This window comes from Polychytrium aggregatum (assembly GCF_025602895.1).
Source record: "Polychytrium aggregatum strain JEL109 chromosome Unknown BJ171scaffold_5, whole genome shotgun sequence".
NCBI lineage: Eukaryota > Fungi > Chytridiomycota > Chytridiomycetes > Polychytriales > Polychytrium > Polychytrium aggregatum.
In genome coordinates this window covers 547,527-565,420 of record NW_026516207.1, presented here as the reverse complement: position 1 = coordinate 565,420, position 17,894 = coordinate 547,527, and the positions used below count along the sequence as shown (strand labels likewise).

Here is a 17,894-nt window from a genome sequence, read left to right as displayed (position 1 = left end):
CGCTGAGGGCTCGCACAGCTCACATTTGTAGAGCTCACACTCACACTCGCACTCGCACTCGCACTCGCACAGCTCACAGCTCACAGCTCACACTCACACTCACAGCCCACACAGCCAACGCCAAGCCCCACTCCCCCGCACCGTCGCACACGCCCGCGGTCCGCGCACCCGCCCCGCTCCAAACACGGCTCAGTTCCGCTGTGGCTGGACCACCCACCTCGTCTCGCCTCTCGCCCGCCTCCTCCTGCGCTTTTTTTCGCTGTGGCCTCGCCCGTTTATAAGCCACCTGGGCCGGCCTTGGCCGGATTGCTCCTTCTTGCCCTTGAATGCATTGTCACCGTCCTCCTCCCAGGTTCGTCTCAAGGCCCCCCCCCTTCTTTGTTGCCTTCCCCGCCCAGCAAGCGCTGTCCTCTTCTCGTCCTGCTCTCTGCTGCTCACCCGCCTCTGTTCCTGGCCCCCTCCCCGCCCTTTTCTCGGCCCTCCCGTACCGTCGCCGGCCTTTCTCTCTTTCATCCTTGCTCAGCTCGTCGTTTCGCTGCCCATTGCTCCCTCCCATCCCCCTTTTCTTTCATTTCTCTCGACAAGAACTAAAGGACCTCCTCCCTTTGCCACCCATCCTCATCCCATCACTAATCGCTGCAGTTCCTCGTCGCCCTCAAGGTCGTCACCAACCCCCATCTCCAGAGCATCCCTGTCCTCCTATCCGTCCCCTCCAGCCGGTGCCCTCGGCCGCCTTCCCTCGGAATCTCATCGCCTTCTTTTCGCCTTACAAGGAGCCTTCGTCTCTGCCTACTCTCTGGTTGCCTCAAGTTCTGCCGTTGTGCCCTGGTCCTGAGCGTGCCCACAGTCTCCTCCCGATCACCACCCGCCTGTGCTTTGTCGCTGTCTCCCTCGTCTCTTCCTCTGCCTTCATTCGAGCCCCAGGCGCTGTATCCATCCAGTCTCTGTGTCCTCCTCCTTCATTCCGATCGCATCCACCCCCGTCTCTATCCCTTCAACTTTTCCGTTCATCATCTGTCATGTACTCGGCCACAGCCTCCTCGCAGGACTGGCGATCGTCTGATCTTGGCGCTGTCAATCCCCATATGCTCGCCTCGTCGCCCTCCTCGTCCACTCCCTCGCACTACTTTGCCCAGTCACCCGCCGGCAGTTCCGCTCCCACCACAACGGCCGCCCCGGCTCTCGATGGCTCCAAAGGACCTCATTCCGTCTCCTCGGCCGGCGCATCCTCGGCTGGCAAGCCCCCGGCAAAGCCTGCCGACAAGTCTGCCGCTGCTGCCGCCCAGAAGCCCAAGCGCATTCCTCGCCCGGCCAACAGCTTCATGACCTACCGTGCCGACAAGCTGCAGAGCACCCTCGCCGACAACCCCGGCGCCAGCAGCAAGGATGCCTGCAAGATCATTGCCAAGCAGTGGCATTCCGAGCCCCCCGAGATCAAGGAATTCTACAAGAACAAGGCCAACCAGGGTCGGCTCGAGCACCAGAAAAAGTACCCTGGCTATCGATACACCCCCACCAAGAAGAAGGCTCCCGAGCCTGCCCCCAACACGGCCGTGCGCACGCCTTCCACCCCCGGCAAGCACCCCATCAACGGCGGCCCATCACGGCCCCTGGATTCGAATCAGTCGCAGATGGCCGGCATGCCCATGATGCACCCGTATGCCCACTATCCCTCGCCGCTCATGAGCAACATTGAGCCGCACTTCTCCCCTCAGCCCCAGCACGTCTACCCCTCTGCTGCCCAGGGCGACATCCAGCGCGGCTCGCCCATCAGCACCGCCCATCGCAAGCCTGCCGATCCAGGCTTTGTCGGCCAGGCTCAGGCCTCTGGTGCCGGCTACTACCGATCCGATCACCACCCTGCCGCCCAGCGCTTCCAGCAGCAGCGCACCCGGTCCAGCCCCTATTCTGTACCCTATGCCACCCCCAGCGGCCCCTACGACGGCGCCATGGCCTATCCGCCCCAGGCCGCTGAGACCGGCAATCTTTCCGGCCAGATCGCCTCGCAGTATCCGCCTCAGTACATGGCTCCCTATCCTGGCCAGCAGGATTCGTATGCCTCCGCACTCGGCACCTACTCCTCGTACCCGGGCTACCGTCCCTCGGTCGCCCAGCCCCAGAGCGGCCTGGTCCAGCCCTCGAGCATCTACTCGTCCGATCAGCAGCAGCAGCAGCAACAACAGCAACAGCAGCAATCGCAGCAGCAATCACAGCAGCAGCAACATGCCTCATCTCTCTCCCAAACTCTGTATCCATATCCCGCAAGCCAATACGACGACGCCTACGGCACCTACAAGGGCAGCGCTACCCAAGCCTCGACCCAGGGCTCCTACCGCGCCGAGGTCTCCAACGGCTACTCCGCCAAGACGTCGGGCTACACCAGCCAGGTGTACAACGCCCAGTCTTCCTCTGGCAGCGCCCTGTATGGCCAGCCCGGCATCTCGATGGTGTCCAGTACTTCGGTGCCATCGTCGCTCGTCCCTGCCGTCGCGGACGGATTCTCTGTCCCCAACTCGACAAACCCGGTAAGCATGTCTTCCGCACTCCCCAGACAGTGCGCCCCACATTAGCGTTCTCTCGTGTGCCATCCCGTCTGCTCCTGCGCGGTTGTGATTGGTACCGCGTTTCCCTCCATGGGCCGCCGACCTCACGGGTGTCTGTCTGCACCGGCTGCATCCTGCCTTTGCTCTCACCTTGTTGCTCACGCAGTATGTCGCTAACTTTTCCTCTATCGCGCCCTCTTGCAGTGCTGGAGTTTCAACTCGCAGCAGTAAGCCGCGACACCGGACGGCTCTGTCATTGCATATCTGGGCCGTAATGCCTGGTCGGGCCCCGGAGAGCGCCTCCTGGTCCGGCCACAAGGCACATGGGCTTCAATTCGTGCAGACACTTTGCCGTCGTTGTGCTGCCCGAGGGATGGTCTTACTTTAATTGCGACCATCCTCGTCACTGCCCGTTTCCACTTTCATTTCCATTTCCCTTTTTACTTCCTCCCTCCCTTAATCTCGCGCTACAGCTAGCTATCGTCACTATTCTCACCGCACCCATTTCTTGCAAGCTTTACCCTGAACAAGTTCGCGCTTGCACCCTGTTCTATGTTGGTTTCACCGCTCTCATGGCCATGCGCCCGCCCCTCCGATGTTTCTTTCCTCTTGTGTTCGTAGGATTCCGATCGCCGAGGCATCATCGCCACACCCCCCTCCTCTCTCCCCTCCCCAATTCATATAGAGCATGTGTATCCATAGCATTTCTATCTTCATCCCACGCCCCTTCCATGGTCTAGACTTCATGTCACTTTGCGTCATTTCCATCCCGCAGTTGTGTTCTCTCGTATCCGGCTCGAACCTGTCGAATCCTCGCTCGTGTTCTGCTCATCCGAAGGAGGAAAAAATAACATCAAAGGGACCGCAAAATGAACTGAACCTGCGCTGCATCCTGGGGAGGGGCCGGTGTCATGGGGGGCCCTGATACACAGCGCATTTCTGTGCATTTCCGTGCATTTCCGTGCGTCTTTGGTGTATCACGTGCCTCGCTTACCTAACGGCCTGCGCGCGTGTGGTTGGTCGGCGTGGTCCTGAAGAAAAAGTCGGCCTTGCGTTTTTCATTTTCGCACTGTCACGAAACCGATCCGATCCGATCCGGCTGGTCCTGCGAAAGCAATCAAGGCAGCCGCCCGTTGGCCTTCTCCTCCTCTTCCTCCTGGCCTTTGCTTCGCTCAAGCAGCCCTGCTCTGCCTACCGTTCCATCGATTGACAATCGACGTTTGCCGTGTCTGTGCGCCTGTCTCTCGCTCGATCTGGACTTGTCGAGGCTTACCAGCATCCCAACCACACCAGCCTTTCCGGCACTCAGAACAGCATCTGTCCCCTCCACTCAAGCTCCCCAAAGCGTATCCTTCGAGACCGTCGGAATCCCCGCTTCACTTGACTCCTCACCCTCCTCGCCAACACACACGCCCTTCACAATCGATACAAGCGACACAGCCATGAACGCCTCAATGATCAAGCGCTTCATTCCCTCCCGGGCCATGGGCAGCTGCTCGTCACTGCTGCCATCAGCATGCGTCGCTCGAGTCCAGATCCGCCATTACGCCGAGGCCAAAACGGGCCAGAAAAAGAAGCAAGCTGAAGGTATGGATCATGGTCGATAGACGTTGCCGATATCGAGCCATGGAAGCTGGATCCGAGACTCGCACTGATCGGCACGGCCCTGTCCGACTGTCCCTGCCGCCCTTCGCTGTCGCATCGGCTGGTGTGGCCGAGGCAGACCTCCGGTATCCGCGCTCACTCGCTAATACTCATTCCCAATACCTGCGACACGGACAACGGACATCCGATCTGGAACGACTGCCTTCGAACAACTGACGCTGTCGAATACGGACGCTCTCTGTTCATCACGATCTCACGATGCGGACGCTCTCTGTTCATCACACAACTGTGATGCGGCCATCGGATAAACACTGCGCTGTCACAACGTCACTATCTTACACCGTCCACGCAATCACCACGGGGCACTGTCGAACGTGACGGATGGATCGTGCACCTTGTGGTCGGCGGATGATTTCGTGGCGACCCGAACAAATCGACTCTGCCATATATGCAAAATGCTGCGGCGGTTTTAGACGATCCCGACGTCGGAACCTCACTCGGCCCGTTTGTATCAAAACCCGCCGCTGCCCCTCTGGCAAACCTTCGCGACAGCGGCAAGACCTTGGCCGAGCTTGGGCTGCACAAGAACCCACGAGGCGAGACGGACCGGGTCTGGTTGATGCGGTCGATCGAGCACGAAAACCGAGACCGATACGACCTTGACGGACGCGGCGAGCTTTTCGACCGCAACTCGCCGCACTCGGTCGAGCCCGGCTCCGTCCTGCTGGTCGAGCAAGTGACCTCGCGATCGCGACCCAAGACCCAGGTCTTTGCCGGCATCCTGATTGCCATCCGCCGAAAGGGGATCCGCACCACTTTTGTGCTCCGAAACTATGTCTTGGGCACGGGCGTCGAGATGACCTTTCCGCTGTACTCGCCCATGGTCAAGCGCATCAAGGTCCTGAAGGGCGTCCGGGGTGCTGTCGACGGCGACGACATGCTGTACATTCGCGACGAGCCTGCCAAGGCGCCGTTCTCGTTCTCGATGATCGACGAGATGCTGATCCGCCACCGCGAATACGAGCGCAAGCTGAGCGACAAATAAACCCACACACCCGCATACATGTATACATGAGCAAGGAGCTGCAATCCATCGTTAGAGTGGACGCAACCGCAAAGCGATGCGGTGCGATACCGCGCAATGCGATGCCAGCCGACCGAGCCAGGGCCGTCGACAGAGCGCACGCCCCCCGATCGATCGAAAGCAGGCGCGCCCCTTGCATCAGCGCATCAGCGCATCGGCTGGCTGGCTGGCTGGCTGGCTTTGTCGATCGTCTGGGGCGTGGCATCCAGCGACCCCTCCCTCTCCCAAGCCGAGTCCCAGGCCGTGGCCGTCACACATCAAGTGCCCGGTCGCCAGAGCGCACTGGCCCCGCCCAGAGCTTGTGCGCCGACACCGAGGCCCAAACGAGCAACAGACGCGGCGTGCGTGTGTGCGCGGGACGACCGCCTCGCTGCCGCTCTCGCCAGATGCGCCGCCGCAGTCCGCACTGTGCGCAGCAGCACGTTGCTTCTCGGCCCCGAATCTCTCGCTGCCTCTCGCTGCTTCTCGCCGGCCCTCGCCCTTTGTGCCTTGTCGCCTCGGATGCTCTTCGCCAGGGTTTTCGACGCCGTTTCCATAGCGTCCTCGGCCCGCCATCGTCCTGCGTTTTCTCTTTCGCCACTTCGTCACCTCCCCCCCAGGCAGCCTGCTCGCACACCCTCCCCGTCTCGCCCTCGTCGTCGCTGCTCTCCCCCGCCCCTCATGGCTCCCTCCGTCTTGGTTCTGGGCGGTGTCGGCTTCATCGGCCGCCACTTTGTCGCCTATCTCATCGAAAACAACCTGGCCTCCAGAGTACGCGTCGCCGACAAAGTTCTCCCGGCGACGGCCTACCTCTCCGAGAAGCATAGGGTCGTCTTTGCCGATCCCAGGGTCGAGTTCAAGCAGTCCAACCTTGGCAACGCCGGTGGGTCTTCGTCATTGCTCTTTTTTTTTGTCCATCCGCTGCCCTGCTTCCTCCTCCACCAGTGCCGCCAGCCAGTCAGCCAGCCGACCAGCCAGTTATCGGCCTCTGGCGACGAGGATGGCTGGGGGTCCGTCGATCCCCGGACGGCATCCTCAGATGTCTCGGTACAGACGCATCTCAACGACTTTCGGCCTACTCGCTGAGACTCTGGCATGCGGTCGAGGGCTATGGCTCAATCCGGCAGAATGCTCATCGTCCGGGCCGGACTGTGAGTTCATGCCAACGGCGCTTGCTGTGCTCTGAGCCTCTTGGGCACTCACGGCCTGATGCCGGTGGCTGCCTCTTTTGGTTGGCATCGAGTCCAGGGCGGCCGGGCCATGCCATATCCGCCGCTCGCTGCCTTCGATGCCGCGACCCTGTCGCTCCCAAAAATGCCCCGAGAACCACTGCTCCAGAGCCAGCATCGGTCGTGGTCGGCCTCCACTCGTCAGCATCCGGCGTTCGGAAGCCACCAAGCACATCATTCGCTGGACAAGAGGCCGCGCCCGACGTCGGCCCTTGGTTCCGTTTACGCAGACCCCACCCACTTTGTCGCCACCGACCTGCACCCATACCCCCTTATTTCGCGACCCTCCCTCCGTTGCTCGACTCTGTCTTGTTGTTGCGCTGACGATATATCCTGCAATCACCCCAGCTTCTGCTGAGCGAGCCTTTGCCCTGGATGACGGCTCCGAATTCGATTACGTCTTCAACCTGGCTGCCGAGACCAAATACGGCCAGACCGAGGAGGTAATGGCATCAGCGTGGGCGGTGCACGTCCTGGTTTGCGGTGGGATGTGCCCCTATGTGTTTACCACCGAGTCCCTCTTGCGACCACCGCTACCCTTTCGCCACCCACCGCATGGCAATCGCACATGCACAAGTGCTGCGCCGTGCAGTGTTGGCTTCGAGGTACGGTGATGTGGTCAGGCAGTGTTGGCTTCGTCCACACTAATCCCGCTCTCGCTCTGTACAACCTGGCCGACCCATGGGTCCATCGAAATGGCTCCCCTATTCCCACCTCGTCGAACGCGACTCCCTCCCCAATGGCCTGAATCCGATCCAACGTGCCCGGCTCTACTTTCTTTGCCGGCTATGCAAACTCGAATTGAATCGAATCGAACTGAATCGAACTGAATCGCAACCCCTCGCCACCTATCGTTGTTCCCAAACATGATCACGCTTGCACAATGCGACGCTGCACTGTCTCCAAACTATGCGCGCATCTCTGCAGGTCTATCACGATAAGGTTTACCAGGTCGCCATGGTGGTTGGCAACGAGGCCGCCAAGCGAAAGGTCAAGGCCTTTGTTGAAGTCAGCACTGCTCAGGTTTATGAGTCCGATAAGGTCAGCGACAAATGCCTCTTCACAAGCCACCCTCTCCTCCCCAAGCTCACTGGTCGGCGCGGTGGATCTGATTACTGATGCGTCTCGATCTTGAGCTTGCTGCGAACCACTTGCTCATTGCAATCTTCCATTTCATCCACGCGTGGCTTTGATTGCATGCTATTTATTGGTGCACCGGCTTTGGTCTCGGATGTGCGCCGGTTGCATCTCAATCCAACTCCATTCAATTGGACTGGATTCAATCTGGCAGAGACCCTCTACCGAGGAGTCTAAGCTGAAGCCCTGGACTCAGCTTGCGAAAATGAAGCTGAAGGCTGAGGAGGACCTGCGAAAGATTCCCGGGTAAGCCGGTCGATCTCGAGTGCCGCTTCTATCTCGGCTGCCAGTTCTGTTTCCGTAGCCGGCTCGGACGGTGTGTCGGTCCCGCATATGCCCAGCTCGCTTCGCTTGGTCGTGCGTTTTGGAGCACCGCGTGCATCCCACGTTCGTGCCGGTACCGACCATGTTCATTCTCCGCTGACATGCCGCCGATGCTGCTGCCGCTGCGCGACTCGACTAAAATCGATTTGCATCTCTCTGTTTGGTATGCAATACCAGTCTCAACCTTATCATTCTGAGACCAGCTGTCGTCTACGGCCCTAACGACATCCTCGGCATCAGTGAGTGGCGATTCTGCTCCGGAAGCGTTTTCTGGATCACCACCACCGATGCAATGCCGCAATCGTACGCCGGCTGGGATTGCAACTGACCGCCCTCGTCGCTTTTGCCCCATCAGCTCCCCGCCTGATCATCGGTGCTGTCTATCGCCAGCTGCAAGAAGAGATGAAGCTGCTGTGGACCAAGGATCTGAAGATCAACACCGTCCATGTTTACGATGTGGTTCGTGTTTGTCGTGGGTGTGCTGCACGTACGTCATCCACAGCCGCCTCGAGCACGTCTCTAACGTCAATCTTCCCTCTCCTCGTGCCAAAATCTTCTGCTACTCCCAGGCCACCGCCCTCTGGGCTGTCACTGCGTCTCCTGCCGAGAAGGGTGGCCGCACCACCCCTCTTGCTCCTGGAACTGCCGAGATTTACAACTTGGCTGACAAGTCGGACACAGGTCGGGAATTGAGTTAGTCGTGGCCCTCGCGGGGGTAGCAATGGCGGAGCGACGCCTGCCCCGCTCCTCTTTGGTCGTGGATTCCATGTGCGCGGAATGACCGGCCGTCACTAATGGCCTTGCTTGACCAAACAGACCAGGGCTCGATCAACGAGCACATCCAAGCCATCTTTGGTATCCAGACTGGATATCAGGGTACTGTCATCAGCCAGTTTGCCAAGGTATGCAAGATCGCAGCGAGGTTGGCCCGCGGCAGGAGCTCTTGCTGGCTGGCGTCCGAGGATATTTCAACGTTCTTGAGCCTCCGAAACACACTGTTTCTGCCTGCCGCATGCATCCATCGACGATATCTGCGAGAGATTCGTTGCTCAACGAGCCATAATAGCACCGGCACATGTCTGGACCAACCCTCGTTTCTGACATCACACTTGTGCTGCTACAGCTGAACCTTGACTCGGTCACTGAGGACGTCAACGATAAGCATCTCCAGCCCTGGTCGGATCTGTGCAAAAACGGCGGTGTTGCCAATACCCCTCTGACTCCTTACCTCGACAAGGAGCTGCTCAAGGACAACGCCACCAGCATCGACGGCTCCAAGGTAAAGATCCGTTGTCTGCCCTGCATTGGCAATGTCCACTCTCGCGTGCATGGTCTGCCTGCACCGAGGACTGCTGCGTCTCTGCTGTGGCGCATCAGACGCCCTATGGCGCATCAAAGCCTACATCAATACTCACGCGCGACTGATCTTCCTTTGGCCATCCATGTCTATCCAGATCGAGAAGGTCTTTGGATTCACCTACAAGCACCCCGTATTGACGGAAGAGAGTCTGCGCGCCGTTGTCACTGATTTCGAGGCCATCGGCATCTGGCCCAAGGGCACCACAAAATAGAGCAAACAGAGCCTTGACACATACCTTCTCTGTCTGCTTTTTGGCTGCCTACCCCCCCCTCCTCGCCCTTCCGAAAGAAAGAGACTAACGCCTACCTCCCACCGCTTTACTGCTCAGCCGACGAACATGTCTGGCCTGCAATCGCTCTCACCCTGTCGTTCGACTTTGATTGTTTTTCTTCTACCCTCTCTTCTCACCATTCGCCCCCTTCTTTTTTTTTTTTTGCCTCGTGCGCTCCACTGCTTATCGGTTCTCTTTTCCTCTCCGATCGAACTCGTGCCTTTCTTGAGCTCTTTTCCTCCCTTCCCTTCACTTCGCTTAACTTCTTTTCTTCCCTCCCGCCTCTCGGCCTGCCCTCCCAACAACCGCCTTTGTCAGATACTTGAGCTGAGACGAGATTGAACAAACAAATAAATCCTCCAAAGTCTTCGAACTCCCATCTGTTCCCCTCCCTCGGAAGCCATTCTGTTCCGGGCTTGCCTCTCTGTGTTCTCTGGATCCGCCTCCTCCTCGATTCCCAGTTGTTGACTGCCGCTGCTCCTACCGGTCTCGAAATCTTGGCTTGTGACCGAATGGATCGTGCGCTGGCTACGACTGGATTTGCGCACCGGCAGGGATCACCCAAGAAGAAAGCTCACTCCAGCTGACAGGTGGGGTGGTATTTTGTTCGGCCGATTGCCAACGCAAATGTACAAAACCAAAGTCGAGCGAGCAAGGTGGGAGAAGCACGGTCAATCGCAGCCAAAGAAGGTCGGGGACAGGATGAGGGGGAGGAGGAGGGAGGAGGGTGGAGGGAGAAGCGGTACCACCAACACAAACAATTAGAAAATCCGGTTTCGAACGCACAAAACCCCAGCCGGAAGGGCTCTGGGAGGTTTGCGGGATCCATGGCACGCGCTCGTCAGCGAAACCCGAGTAGTGGGAGGCCGCAGCAAAGATGAATCTGCCCATCTCGTGTGGATTATGCCGAGACGGGCGACTGTGCGCCGGTCAAAGCCCTTGCCATTCCATCAAGCAAGCCCATCCAGCTTGACCTGCAGGGCATCAAGCCGTTTCTGGAACTGTTTCGGAGCCACCGAGGCCATCCACCAAGCCGGGACGGTCGGCCCGTAGATCTGCAGAGAAGCGTCGACGATGACAAACTCGGTATCGACCTCGGCGCTGTCCTCCTCGATCAGCCTGAGCTCGTCCGAGATGACGTACTGGGCGACGAGCGTGGACTGCAGCATCGTGAACTTGTCCTGAATGACATAGACCGTCTGCAGATTGACGGACAGGGGTCAGCTTGTGCTCGGTGGAGCAGCAGCAGCAGCAGCAGCAGCAGCAGCAGCAGCAGCAGCAGCAGCAGCAGCAGCAGCAACGGCAGTAATATCGGTGGCGGCAGCAAGTGAGGAGCAGGACGCTCCTCGCTTTCAGCCCATGAAACGCTTCCACGTGCGAGAGACATTCCCATGAAGTGCACGCAAGCCACATGGACCGCACCCATGCATGATCAGCCCCAGGCCTCTGAGTCACCGCAGCCATGCAGCGCCGCCGAGTCACACATGTCCTAGTTCGCCATCGCAGCGGGCGCTCGCGCCAAGACTCGCTGGACCCGCTCGGACAAGCGCTCGGAATCACAGGCGGACGCAGGCAGCGAGCGGCAGCCACCAGCACGCTGTTCCCGACAGCGACCGATAGCGACCGATAGCAACCGATAGCGACAGCGCTCTTTCCGATAGCTTCCGAGGGAGGGACCGCACCGCTTGTCTGGGCTTACCTTGGCATCGCGAGTCTCCTCGTAAAAGGTTCGAAGAACCAGGGTTCCGACAGCAGAGTGCCGGGCGTTGGAGTCGGGCTTGAGAGGGCGGTGGTGGACGAGGGTGTAGTAGATTTCGTTCTTGCCACCCTCCATAAACTTGACATCGGAGCCGACCTGGTACTCATCCGGCGGTGCCGCGACCTCGTGAGCGACGTAGTCCACGACCGAGGTGAGGAATGAGGCATAGGACTTTTCGATCACGGCCCCTTCCGGGCTGAGCTTGAGTGAATAAAAGGTCACTGGATCGAGCAGGTACTCAAAGACTCGGTGGGCTGGCGACCCTGCGGCTGGGTCGAAGGAGCTCGGGATGGTGGCGGGAATCAAGGGATCGGCCGAGTCCTCGTCGGGCGAGAGCTGGCCGGACGAGACCTGGAATTCGTGGGGGGATGACGACTCGGGGGCGTCAATCGAGATTTGCGGCGGCAGCTGGAATGGATGCTCGCCGGTCGGCCCCATCGGCGGCGAGACGACAATTGACTGATTGACGACAAAGTTCCAGGAGCTCGTCAGCAGGACCGAGTTGGTGATGTTGTAGATAGACGCAGACAGGTCGGCGACGTTGCCGGGCGAGTTCAGCGGCTGGGGACGGGGCGATGACGAGGCCGAGGGGCCCGAGACCTCCGAGGGCAGCGAGATGAGGTCGTTGGGATGGTCCGAGTCTGAGGGAACGGCGGACTGGGCCCGGAAGAGCGACGAATGCAGGGAGGCTGAGGCTTTGGGCGACGCTGCCAGGCGACGGGTGCCGAGATGCAGCTTGCGGGTGACGGGCGACCCAAAGAACTTGACATTGGTGGTGAATACGACCACGAGGATGAGGGTTGATCAGGGCGATGACAATGCCGGGGCGGTATGTGGTCGTGCGGTGTTGTATCAGGAGGTGTCGATGTTCGAGGCGGAGCACGCACAGAGTTGGTGTGGGATCAAGGAGTAATGTTATCATGGGGAGAATCGAATTCGCATGGACAAGTCGATGTGGGAAGGACGAGATGATGGGATCAAAGTTAGTGTCGGATGCTGCAGCAACGCCGTGGCAGAGCTGGGAGAGGGGTGAAAATGCGACGGCAGTACCAGCGGCAATGCGACTTACGAGATAGTATGTGGCCAGGGCCGAGCAGCCCAAGGCGGCGACACCCAGCGAGATGCTGGAGGACGAAGGGAGACTCATGGAGCAGGAGAGCGGATGGGTTGATGGGATGAGGGAGATGAGGTGGGATGAATTGGGGCTGGGCGAGCAAAAGTCGAATGAATGGGCAGACAACGAATGGGACGATTGCACAGCAGAATGCAAAGCCAAGGCGGCGAGACGAACCGGAAAGGTCGGCGGGAGGATCAGAGGAGAGTCCAGCAGGACCAGAAAAGAGTCCAGCAGGGCAAAGAGTCCAACGGGCACACCGGCAGGGCAAACCAGCAGGCAAACCAGCACGCAAACCAGCAGCCAGGCGATGGCACCCCTCGCCTCACAGGACAGACCCGCGAGCCAATCTCCGACCGCGCAGCCCAGCACGGGGTCACGCCGGATTTGGCAAGGTCTGTCGGCGACGGCGAGGCCACACCGAGGCCGCTCTCGCCGGCCTTCTCGCCCCGAAGCAATGTCCGCCCGCCACGTTACAACTCACGTGGCTCCTGGACACGCACGTGCGCGGCGCGTCGGGCTCCGCCGCTCCATACAGCGCCAGCCAACCAGCGCGCGTGCCGCCATACACACACACTCTGCGGCTCGATCCGCGCGGGCAGCTGCGCGGCGCCACAGAGGCTGCTGGCTGCAGCCAGCTGCAGCCGGATGCATCCGGCCGGGCCAAGCGGCAACGGCGGCACAAACGACATTGGGCGGCAATGGCGGCCGCATTGCCTCGCATTGCCTCGAACTGCCTCGCATTGCCTCGCATTGCCTCGAACTGCCTCGCATTGCCTCGCATTGCTTGTGCTGTCTGCCTCGCATCGCCCTCAAGACCAAGTCCATCGCCCTCGAGACTCGTCCATCGCTCTTTGGTCTTGATCTTGCCGAGGTTTGTCTCGGCCATCGGCCTACCGCTCCGTCGCCACTGCCCTTCGCTGCCCTTCGCTGCCCTCCGCCTTGCCAAGCTGTCCACGCTTCCCACAAACCCATCATCAGGTGAGCTCCCCCGGTCCCATCGCTGCCACTTGTCATGTCCGGTCTGCTTGTCTATTCCGCCACCACCTCGCGGCTTGCATCATCACCGGTCGCTGCGTCATTCGCGCCGTGGCCTCTTTCCCACCACCCTGGCCACCCCGGCCACCCCGGCCACCCCGGCCACCCATCTGTCGTCGAACGCCGCCCCTCCTTCCCACCCGCCAAGGACCATCGCCCTCTGTCCTCCTGCTGGGGTTTTCGGTCCATCTTCGTGTCCCCGCATTGATCTTCTATCGGCACTTTGAACTCCCCCCCCCGCATTGTCCGGGCGGTCCCAGACGCATCCATCACCAGCATCCCACCACCACCACCACCACCATTCGCCAGCCATGGACCACGACCATCCCGATAGCCTTCCCGGGTCATCAAACTCTTCAAATGGCCCCCCTCCGTCCAACAGCGATGCCAAAGAGTCGATCTCTGAAGAGCAGGCTTCGCCGCGGATAGCCTACCGCCCACCAACACCGCCACGACACAAGCCCGGCCCCGATGCCCCCGATACCCTTCCGCCTCTGCCTCCAAATGCCTATTCGAATCAGCATCCCAGGGCCGCAGAGCCCCTGCATACCCGTCACGAGCCATATCCGGCTCTGCCAGCACCAGCGCCTGCCCCTGCGCCTGCCCCTGCTCATCTGGGCTCCTACGGACACTACAACTTCAACTCAGAGATATATCCAAGCAGCATCGGCTCAGCACCGACTACCCCCGTTGGCCTGTATTCGTCCTCTGGCGGCAGCGGCCCGGAGCTGCTGGCGACTCCGCCTTCCTCTCCCACCGCACGCTCCCCCGTACTGCGCTCCAGTCGGACCCAGTTTCGTCTGGAGCTGCAGCGACAGCAATTCCTGACCGAAGAGCGAGACCTGGCCAAGCAGCATCAAGTCGAGCGCATCCGCCGCGAGTCTGAGCGCCTGGGGCTGGAGTACCAGTCCCTCGTCACCAGGACCGGCGTCAATCCCATCGCCGAAAGCATCCACCGCATAAGCAAGCTCCCAGAGACCTATTCGAACTTTACTCTCTTTCCTTCGGACGAATCCCCCCTCGGCTCGGCGCTGCATGTCCTTTCCTCCACCTTTGGCCTGGGAGACCACGGGACCTCCTCGCTCCGCCACGATCTGCTTCACGAGCCCAAGCCCCGCCGCGATGCCTTGGGGCTCAAGAGCATCCCGTGGTCCTCGGGCTTTGCAAGCCAAGGTCCCTCGCGCAATGCCTCGCCTATTCCGGAGCATCCTCCTGCTCTGGGCCAGCGCAGCCCGCTTCCGAACGTCCCGCCTGCGGCTCCGGGCCATGCAACGGGATCGACTCGACATCCTTCGCAACGGAAGCGCTCCACGGGATCCGACCACGGCGATAGGGCTGCCCTCGACAAGCCTGCGCCCGCCGCCCGCCAACCCCAAGACGGCCACATCCCACGCATCCACTCGGGCACACAGCAGTATCTGGATCAAGAGCGGCCCGCTCGACGCTCGGGCTCATCAGGGAGACGAGGAACCCCACCCGCCCGCCGAGACTTGTCGTCAAGTTAAGGGTGGTGTCGGGCTGAAACCTTGATCACTTGACTATCCTCGAACTATCTTTGTTTTGCTCATGTGTCTGTCCAATATGGCCAGCCTGCTCCCTATCTCCGCTGCGGCCCACAGTACTCCGAACAAAGAACAGTCTATTAATTCGGCAACTTTCTCCAAACGATGCTCCAAATCGTCTGTTGCCCATCCTCTCTATGGCTTGGCCCTCAGCCAAGCACCAGGCCCTATGCCAAAATACGCTTGACCTCGGCTACCTGCTGGCCCCAGGCTCGATGATATCCGCAGGCATCACTACGGAGGGTGTCTTGCTTTCGGCTGAACTCTGCCGCTCCTCTTTCCTCCGCAAGTATCGTGTGTGGGAAGCAACCGGCCGAGCCGAAGCGCCGCTGTGGGCACACGACCGTCCGGAGCGGAGCCGAGCGCACTTCCACCCCGCCCCGAATCCACACAGAGTCGAGAATGGACCCTTGTCTGTGCACCGGGATCGTATCGGCCGATACCCGCTCGTGCTGCTCTCTCCGCCGCCGCCTGGGCGGCTTTGGGCGATGAATGTTGTACCATAGTCGAATATACTCCGCTCCTGCCTGTTTCTTCCGAGGGTTTCTGGATGCACATCGTGCGAGATGACTAGACGGACATGTATTCAGGATCCCAAAGGCCTGGCCCACCCGCTTGCCCAAACAGGACGTCCCTGCCGAGCACCACAAGAGTTACAGCCAATGGATCCAGAGTCACTCAGACGATGAATTGCTTGCTGTTTCTCTGACAATCCCGCGATTCACCGCAAGGCCAAAACGAGACAAAATGCCTTTGCGAGAAAAGTCTGCTGCACTGTAGCTCGAACGGCAACATGGCTGGCAAAACCAAAGCCAAGAAAGAATGGATGAAAGGAGAGGAAGATCGAGTCGACGAATCTAAGGGTGGGGGAGTGCGTGACCCTCTCCCCGATGTTCTCAGAGTAGAACAGCACGCTGGTGTGAGTTGGGAGGCTGGATGACAGGATGTCATGCTGGTATGTGAGTATGCTTGCCGGATGAATGCTATTGGCTACTTTTTCTTGGAGACGAAGCTGATGCCGCGATTGATGCGGTACTGCACCAAAATGCCAATGATCCACAAGATAATCACAGCCACGAGCATTCCGTAGACGTTGTTGTTGACCCTGGTTGGGAACGATATTACAAGAAAAAAACATGCAGAAGGACCGAGAGAGAGAGAGAGAGAGAGAGAGAGAGAGAGAGAGAGAGGAGTAAACCATCCCAGAGTTAGTTCCTGTGCGGGGCTGATTTCCTTCGCTAAAGTGGGCAGGCGTCATCAGTACACTCAAAGTGCCCTTCTCCCTTCCTTCCTTCCTTCCTTCCTTCCTCGGAGAGTCCCGGATACTCACACAAACGTCCCGACGCTCTTCATGGCATTTGTGGCGAAAAACACCCGCGAGGCTTGGTAAAATCCAGTGTTGAGGAAAAAATCAAAGCCCTCGACGATGGCGAATGCGCCAACCAGCGATGTCCCGAGGATGATGACGTGCTTTTCAAAGTAGAACGACACAACAACTCCGATAATAACCTGGCAGGAGCCGATGTTGGAGAGACAAAAACTCAATATTTCTGTTATGACGAGCCAATGTCCGCCGATATCGCTGCAGGGTCATCGGCTTTGCAAAGAATGGAGCCTGATCGACACCCCCCCCGGCTCCGGCACCCAGTCGGCTGTTGCCTCTCCATAATAAGGCCTGCAGCCTTGTCAAAGACGCCAACTTACGAAAATGACCATGATGATATATCGGGCTGCCAGTGAGTCGACCAGTCCTCCGGTCCTCCACGACAGCAGAAACAGAGCAAAGGACAGGCCGGTCAGGGCACCGATGCCGACCAAGCCAAGCTTCCACTGCCAGGCGTAGAGCCCTCCGCCGACGGCGCCAGCCAGGACACATCCGCCGAGGTAGATCCATTCTCGGTTCGGCCAGCCCTCTGGGGGTTCGATATGCGATATGACAACGTAGGCAAGGACACCTGCAGCAATCGACAGGGGGGGGGACGAGTTCCCACGTCACGTTAATACAAGCACACACATTCCCCACTGGCCTTCTTGACGGACAGCGACGCATCATACTTGTAGATCCTTGAGCGGAGCAGCAAGGCACGCTCGGCACCTACCCCACGATACGAATCCGGCCAGGAATAGCGTGAACCGGAAGAGGCGGTGTCCCATGAAGAGCAAGACGCCCCCAATCACGATGAGCAAAACGCCCAAGATCACTGTGGCGGCGTTGACAGGACCCATGCCTGGGTGTGATGCAGAGGATGGGCAGCCCCAGCGAACAACCGCAGTGAGCATCGCCAATCAACCGCCATCGGGCTGGAGCAATCGACATACACGTGTGCTCCTTGATTCCTTACCGAAGGAGATGTCGCCGCTGAAGATGACCGGAACGACTGTCGGTACAGCGGACGGCACCAGCGTCACCGTCGTGACGCCGTTGACGGTAGTTGTTGCGACGATCGTTGTCCAGTAGTAGCTGGTGAGGTACGTTGTGCTGGCCGATGCGATCGCGGGAACAGTGGTGGTCGGCAATGGTGTGGGGATGGTCGCCGAGGAGCAGTCGTCTCGTTTGTGGTGGGCGACAGTTGGGGCTGGCGACTGCTGCGGGAACGCAAAGGTTCCGATCGGGAGACAGCTGATGCACAGGGCGGCCAGCAAAATCGCCCACAGCCTCGGTAGCGACTTTGGCATCGGCTGCACGATCATGGCGACTGGGATGAACTATGGAAATGCGGGCCTGGGAGACTGGTTCTGGGGCGGCACGGATATGGGCTCGGGCGGCTGAGAGTCGGCAGGAGGCGGCGAGTGCGATGTATCTGCATGCGACGAAACGAGCAGGCCAGCGAGGGCAGCGTCCCAGCCCACATATATATGCGTTTGCGCTGGCGATGGGCAGAGACGATC

The 17,894-nt window shown here is 59.7% G+C and overlaps 6 protein-coding genes across 6 annotated transcripts; 4 read left to right on the top strand and 2 right to left on the bottom strand.

The window, feature by feature from the left end:
* Positions 1-324: 324 nt before the first annotated feature.
* Positions 325-2,944, top strand: BJ171DRAFT_236488 (uncharacterized protein; the record flags this gene model as incomplete). The annotated part of the gene is made up of 3 exons (XM_053106584.1): positions 325-352; positions 661-2,525; positions 2,748-2,944. Coding segments are annotated over 3 exons (1,920 nt in total), but the record flags the coding sequence as incomplete, so codon positions are not given.
* Positions 2,945-3,621: 677 nt separating this feature from the next.
* BJ171DRAFT_490661 (translation protein SH3-like domain-containing protein) lies at positions 3,622-5,215 on the top strand. The gene is made up of 2 exons (XM_053109638.1): positions 3,622-4,130; positions 4,622-5,215. The coding sequence occupies exons 1-2, from the start codon at positions 3,986-3,988 to the stop codon at positions 5,191-5,193; spliced, it is 717 nt and encodes a 238-aa protein (XP_052970293.1). The 5' UTR covers positions 3,622-3,985; the 3' UTR covers positions 5,194-5,215.
* Positions 5,216-5,781: 566 nt separating this feature from the next.
* On the top strand, positions 5,782-9,911 carry BJ171DRAFT_490658 (uncharacterized protein). The gene is made up of 10 exons (XM_053109637.1): positions 5,782-6,094; positions 6,789-6,883; positions 7,368-7,481; positions 7,732-7,823; positions 8,079-8,140; positions 8,257-8,360; positions 8,471-8,582; positions 8,718-8,803; positions 9,025-9,180; positions 9,356-9,911. Exons 1-10 carry the CDS (start codon positions 5,893-5,895, stop codon positions 9,470-9,472), a joined length of 1,140 nt encoding a protein of 379 aa, XP_052970292.1. The 5' UTR covers positions 5,782-5,892; the 3' UTR covers positions 9,473-9,911.
* A 190-nt stretch (positions 9,912-10,101) lies between these two features.
* On the bottom strand, positions 10,102-12,739 carry BJ171DRAFT_490651 (uncharacterized protein). Its single transcript, XM_053109636.1, has 4 exons — positions 12,583-12,739; positions 12,361-12,496; positions 11,232-12,053; positions 10,102-10,731 (listed from the first exon to the last, which is right to left on the bottom strand). Exons 2-4 carry the CDS (start codon positions 12,436-12,438, stop codon positions 10,483-10,485), a joined length of 1,149 nt encoding a protein of 382 aa, XP_052970291.1. The 5' UTR covers positions 12,439-12,496; positions 12,583-12,739; the 3' UTR covers positions 10,102-10,482.
* A 1,015-nt stretch (positions 12,740-13,754) lies between these two features.
* On the top strand, positions 13,755-14,948 carry BJ171DRAFT_578024 (uncharacterized protein; the record flags this gene model as incomplete). The annotated part of the gene is made up of 1 exon (XM_053113854.1): positions 13,755-14,948. One exon carries the CDS (start codon positions 13,755-13,757, stop codon positions 14,946-14,948), a length of 1,194 nt encoding a protein of 397 aa, XP_052970290.1.
* A 1,047-nt stretch (positions 14,949-15,995) lies between these two features.
* BJ171DRAFT_578023 (uncharacterized protein) lies at positions 15,996-17,696 on the bottom strand (the record flags this gene model as incomplete). The annotated part of the gene is made up of 5 exons (XM_053113853.1): positions 15,996-16,110; positions 16,336-16,514; positions 16,710-16,960; positions 17,105-17,233; positions 17,348-17,696. The coding sequence occupies 5 exons, from the start codon at positions 17,694-17,696 to the stop codon at positions 15,996-15,998; spliced, it is 1,023 nt and encodes a 340-aa protein (XP_052970289.1).
* Between the last annotated feature and the right edge of the window lie 198 nt (positions 17,697-17,894).

Excerpts from the sequence above, each read along its gene's own strand:
- BJ171DRAFT_490651 (XM_053109636.1), bottom strand. The coding sequence starts at position 12,438 with ATGAGTCTCCCTTCGTCCTCCAGCATCTCGCTGGGTGTCGCCGCCTTG. Across the intron at positions 12,054-12,360 it reads CCCTGGCCACATACTATCTC|TTCTTTGGGTCGCCCGTCAC; the intron begins GTAAGTCGCATT and ends ACCAATGTCAAG. Across the intron at positions 10,732-11,231 it reads AGGAGACTCGCGATGCCAAG|ACGGTCTATGTCATTCAGGA; the intron begins GTAAGCCCAGAC and ends GTCAATCTGCAG.
- BJ171DRAFT_490658 (XM_053109637.1), top strand. The coding sequence starts at position 5,893 with ATGGCTCCCTCCGTCTTGGTTCTGGGCGGTGTCGGCTTCATCGGCCGC. Across the intron at positions 6,095-6,788 it reads GTCCAACCTTGGCAACGCCG|CTTCTGCTGAGCGAGCCTTT; the intron begins GTGGGTCTTCGT and ends CAATCACCCCAG. Across the intron at positions 8,804-9,024 it reads TCATCAGCCAGTTTGCCAAG|CTGAACCTTGACTCGGTCAC; the intron begins GTATGCAAGATC and ends GTGCTGCTACAG.
- BJ171DRAFT_490661 (XM_053109638.1), top strand. The coding sequence starts at position 3,986 with ATGAACGCCTCAATGATCAAGCGCTTCATTCCCTCCCGGGCCATGGGC. Across the intron at positions 4,131-4,621 it reads GAAAAAGAAGCAAGCTGAAG|ACGATCCCGACGTCGGAACC; the intron begins GTATGGATCATG and ends CGGCGGTTTTAG.